General features: G+C 36.2%; 1 protein-coding gene across 3 annotated transcripts; it reads right to left on the minus strand.

Annotated features, from left to right (window-relative positions):
• Positions 1-333: 333 nt before the first annotated feature.
• On the minus strand, positions 334-5757 carry LOC137245736 (sphingomyelin phosphodiesterase-like). Of its 3 annotated transcripts, none has more exons than XM_067776871.1 (6): positions 5629-5757; positions 1847-2645; positions 1245-1782; positions 1005-1187; positions 802-951; positions 334-747 (listed from the first exon to the last, which is right to left on the minus strand). In XM_067776871.1, exons 1-6 carry the CDS (start codon positions 5741-5743, stop codon positions 559-561), a joined length of 1974 nt encoding a protein of 657 aa, XP_067632972.1. In that variant the 5' UTR covers positions 5744-5757; the 3' UTR covers positions 334-558. The 3 variants fall into 3 exon arrangements, with proteins under 3 accessions (XP_067632972.1, XP_067632981.1, XP_067632991.1); XM_067776880.1 differs by having other exon boundaries at positions 1847-2598; positions 5629-5746; XM_067776890.1 differs by lacking the exon at positions 802-951.

Here is a 5757-nt window from a genome sequence, read left to right on the forward strand (position 1 = left end):
CAGATCTCAATCTCTTGTTGCAATTAAGTTCAGTCGTAGACAACTTTTAGGTATTGGGCATTTAGTTTGGTATTCAAACAAATGCTGGTAACACGATAAATATATACAGTTAATGTGAGGCCTTATTAACCGGTCAGTTTATCCTAACCTTTATACTTTACACACCACCGCTTAAATACGGAAAATATTAATATAGTTGTACACATAAATCGTACTTTATTGAAATGTTATAAGACGTTCGCGGTAGGGCTACTGTAGTCGGCCAATATGAAGGACAAATTTTTAATAGCTGAAATGCAAAGATAGCCAAAGCATAACCCTGGCAAGATCGAAATAACAATCACATCAGTCAGTATGATTAATGCTTTTAAGTTTTGCTATAATAATAAATAAAATACACTTAAAAAAATTTATATAAACCAATTAAGAGTGCATTACATTTTACTAAAGTTAATGTACTAAATATTTTTTACGAGTATTTGTTCTTTTTCTTGTTTTCACACAAAATTGCCAATATTCTATTACTTAAACAACTTATGCTTGCATATTTACATAAAATTAAAGTTCTGCGATTTGGAGAACTAACAAAACTCCGTCGACTATCAAAATCAATATAGAGATATTTAAGCATGGCGCCGCATCATCCAATGCTCTGTCCGTTGTGTTATTACTTTCCTCTGTCGTAGTTTTAGCAGATGGTGTTGTAGTGCTGGAGGTAATACTCGATGTTGTACCCTCATTGGCCAACTAAAAATATATGAAAAAATGAACGCAACTTAAATATTATAAAATTCAACCTACGGAAATGCTAAGCTTTGCTTTAAGTTGTTCACAGCGTGTTTTCTGGTTATTAACTGTTATCGCTATACGACAAATCGTGTTCAATAAGCAATTCCGATTACAGCCACGATTTAGTTGAGGATCAGCTGATGTTACTTTGTACCTCCAAAACTACAACTCGCATAAACATAACGACATAACAACGAAATAAATAAATTAGTTACCTTTCTTAACAATTTTGGGTTATCTGCCATTTTATCTAGCAGCTTGTCCATACCTTCTGGACTTAAATCGGTTGTGAACTCTGCAGAAAATTCATATTCTTTTGACCAATTAGGGGTTTGAGTTTCACCATGAGCATTAGCTTCAGTCAAATTAAAAATCCATGTTTCACTGTCGACAACTTGCTGAAATAATTTGCGTGAGAAAATATAAAATGTCCGCTATAATGCTAAAATACCCACCAATGTCTTGTGTTCTAGTTGATATATACGATAATTGGGATTTTTACTAGATGAAGTTGTCAACGCACCTCCATTCCAAGTAACCCCAATCGCATGCCCATTCGATGAATAATGCAAATGCATTTCATCCCGATGAGAGTGTCCATTAAAAATGCCGCTTATTGTATACCGGAACCGTTCCACCAAACGATTGAACTCTCGTGACCATACCGACCAACACGTTTCGTCTCCTGTCTGAATATGCTCTAAGATGTGCACAAACTCACTGGCCTTTTCGGCGGCCAACAAAGTGTCATGCAACCACTGCAGTTGTGGAATCTTATTTGTGCCATCGTAGAAAAGCCACCAGTTCTCAGTTAAGCAGTCGTTGTTGTTCAACGCTATCACCCGAAACCCAGGTTTTGGTGTCACTGTATAGTAACCACCTGCGAGAATGGTATTTTTGGTATCATTTGGCAGCCATTCGGACCAATCCTCATACAAATGCTCATACAACCAGTGAGTGTTGACTTCTTTTGATACATCATCTGGACTAAAACTGTAATCAAAAATTAAAGAAAAGTTAAGAAAAGAAAGCTATATAGGTTTGCAATACAACTTACAGATTAACAGGATGTGCTTCATGATTTCCAACACACGAATATACCGGCACGCCAGGGAATACCTCTGCCAAAAGTTTATTAACCTTCGACAAAACATTGGTGTTTTTTTCGACGGAAGTAGCCCAAGTCATATGGTCCACCACATCGCCAGTTTGATAAATATAATCGATATAAGAATGAGTATTTTTAATGTGCTTCAAAGCATCAACAATCATATGCCAAGGTGAGTCGCAACCTCGATAGTCACCCCAATAACCCGCAGCCTTCCCACTCTCAGTGGAACCTCCGCCACGCTGACAGCACTGTGGCTCGTCGCACTCAGCTAATGATCCTGGCTCATACAAAGGATCATAATGAATGTCTGTCAAATGTAATATACGCAACTCATTTCCATTTTTGATTGGTGCCTCTGATTTTGGTGCAGTTACTGTTTCACCTCCGCCATCCACATTGAGCGTCCAGTTGTAGTTAACATCTTTAACCTGACAAAAATTCAATTCCATAAAGAGTGAGCAGAATGTGCTGGCATCTGCTTTGGAGTTTTCTATAATGTACTTCGCGCTTGGCATATACAAATCTATCATACCAGAGCAAACTTCAGGAGTTTGCAAGTGCAATCGGTCGCAAATATCCATAGCAGTGCTTTTAAAAATTTCATCATATTCGGATTTGTAATTTTCTCGCAGGGTTCGCGTTAGAACATTGACAGTGGCTCGACATGCCGTGCAAGCGACAAATCGATCCACACCCATCTGGAATGAATTGCCATATTCCTGCGAAAACGCAGGAACATCCACATCTAGCAGTTGAAAAATGTTTGTATTTACAAATTTGTGACGGTTGTTGAGCGCATAATTGGAGTAAGTTACGTTTTTTAATCGTTGTAATGAACGTGCTTGAAAAATTTCTAATTTTTAACTCATTCCAAATATGCCCTCAACCAATGGTATGTTCTGCAAAATAGGTAATTATACTTATAGATACTTATAACTCTATTACATAATTTTTTTTTTTTTTGGTTTTTCAATCGACTATTCATTTTATGTCATCAGCAGAAAATAAATCAGTCCTTATGATTGCAAAAAATACAAAAGCTTCTCTGACTGGTCGAAACAGTACTGTCTATACAGCTTCTTCTTCTTGGTTTTTAAGTGCATATCTATGCTGGGGCAAGTGCTATAAATGATTCACGGAAAATTTGGAGATTCACATTTTGTGTAGTATGTTTAGGGTTGTTAGTACTAAATATCTTGTTCAAACCCCGATTAATAAACATTTTGCAGAATGTAGATTGTAAAGCTTGTATTTTTAATATCTGGTATATTTAGAGCGGATAACTGCAACTTTCCTGCATGATTGGCTCCCATACGATTCCTTAGAGGTGGCTTAAGAGATTAAAATTTGATCGTTCACGTTATTGAAGATTATATGTTTGTGCAAATGAAACATGCGTGAGGTGTTGTTAATCAAAGATTATTGCACCATGTATGTAACTATTTTGCCCGCATGCTTTTAATATGATAAGTTTTATGATTTCGACAAAAATTTTGACTATTCCATACACTACAGAAATTTCAACTACTATGCATGCGTGTCAGGGTTTTTGTGCCTTTAGTACCACAAAAACAGGATGGCCTAGAAGGTTAAATGTGACCATATTATTCGTTTCCGAGATAGTCGGGCTAGTACCTTAAAGGTGCTTGTAACCGAAAAGTACCGGATCTTTATCCGGCAAAGAACCATGAACATCGATAACAATCCCCAAAACCTTTTGTACTAATACGAAATTTAAGTAAGCCGGGTTTGGTTTCGGGGAAAACCACGAGGCTTCAGACAGGGTGACCCCCTATCGTGCGATTTCTTTAATTTAATGCTGGAGAAAATTATACTAGCTGCAGAACTTAACCGCACTGGAACAATATACTATAAAAGCGTGCAATTACTGGCATATGCTGATGACATTGATATCATCGGCCTAAACACCCGCGCTGTTAGTTCTGCTTACTCCAAGCTGGAAAAAGAAGCGGTAAAGATGGGTTTGATGGTGAATGAGGACAAAACGAAGTACCTGCTGTCATCGAGCAAAGAGTCAGCGCATATGCGCCTTGGCAACCACGCTACTGTTGGCAGCCATAATTTCGAAATAGTAAAAGACTTCGTTTATTTGGGAACCAGCATCAACACTAGCAAGAACATCAGCACTGAAATCCAGCGAAAAATCAATCTTGCCAATAAATGCTACTTTGGACTAGGTAGGCAATTGAAAAGTAAAGTCCTCTCTCGGCGAACAAAAATCATACACTACAAGTCACTTGTCGTACCCGTCCTGCTATATGGGGCAGAAGTATGGACCATAATTCTTGCGCCCATGCGCCTTTCGTCAGCGACAGCATTTGCAGACTTACTCGCAACACGAAGATCACTTACCAATTTCACTAAGTAAACCTTTAGCCTTGCGGATGGTACAAATACGCCTTATACGTAAGAGTATGTATATATACAAGATATTCCACTACATTATTTGTTAACTGTTTTTCGTACGTACATACTGAATAGCATGTAATAAGAGTTAGATTGATTAGTAGCTATAAATTACATTAAAAGTGCTATAACTTCTTATTTTATAGACTTAGAGAAATGGTTCAAAACCAACAATGTAATGAGTTTGGAAATACTTTCGTCTGGTAAAACAAAAAGGACATTTTAAGCGGATAAAACCCAATTAGGTGACCTAATCATGTGAAAACGACTTCATAGCTGGAAAGGACTTAAAAAGCAAATATGCAGATTTCAATACCAAAATAATGACGTAGCAATTTAAAAAATCGGATGACAAATAATCAAGTTACAATAAAAAACCATTTCGGCTGTTTTTCGAATGATCAAAAAAAATTCTATCCGAAACCCTCTAAACCGCTCTCTACATAATATATAATTTTTTTGTCATATGTCCTAAATATAAGCCTCAAACTTCACCATATGCTTTCGTATGAGGCATATATTGTTGTAAAAAAATTGTAAGTGGTATATATAGTATGCAACATAGAAGATTTCGTATATGACATATATTATTGTCTGAAAAAATCGTTCAGATCGGACATATATTTAGCATATATCCCTTACAAACGATTGTTTAGATAAGAAGCTTTTCGCAATTTCTGTCTCCTATTAGGCGAGAATATTGTACTCTGATAAGTGCGAAAATTGACAAAAGAGGTTACCGATTCTCTACGGAAGTGTATGAAGGTCTTCTTTTGATGCAGATCCGTTCTTGTGATCAAACGGCTGAGTGTTGCTGCCCCATATCATTTAGTGCTTCGAAAAATTTCTTCTTGCGAGCATTCAATAACACTTTGTTGAATACACTTGAATGCCTACGAGTTTTACAAAAACAAAATGAGGTTGTGAGTGTTGGGAGCGGGCACCTCTGGTAAAGATATATCAGTGATCGCTTCAGATTGCGTTTGATTGATTAGGTCTATCTCTAATTTAGACTCTTCCCACATACATACTTTCACATATTAACACTTTTATCTAAAGCGATCTAGCTAATAGTTTTCCCTTTTTATCCGCTTTCGTATTATATAAGTATAAATATATATATATATATATATATATATATATATATATATATATATTTGTATAAACTTGAAATGGAAGGTTGATCAAATGCATTTGCATATTATCGTTGATCCAATATTTTATTGCGGTTAAAAATAAAAAAATTTAACTGGATTTATATTTTTTCGATCGATCAATATTGGTATTATGTATGTATGTACCCGATATGGCCGGCAAAACGGTATCATGAGGTGTTAATTCAGCTGAATCTAAAGGAATCTTCGAGGCAGTACAATATTCCACCGAAATAAGCCCAATGATAATTTTGTAAAACATTTTCAATGACGATT

The sequence above is a fragment of the Eurosta solidaginis genome, chromosome 1 (genome assembly GCF_040869045.1).
Source record: "Eurosta solidaginis isolate ZX-2024a chromosome 1, ASM4086904v1, whole genome shotgun sequence".
Lineage (NCBI taxonomy): Eukaryota > Metazoa > Arthropoda > Insecta > Diptera > Tephritidae > Eurosta > Eurosta solidaginis.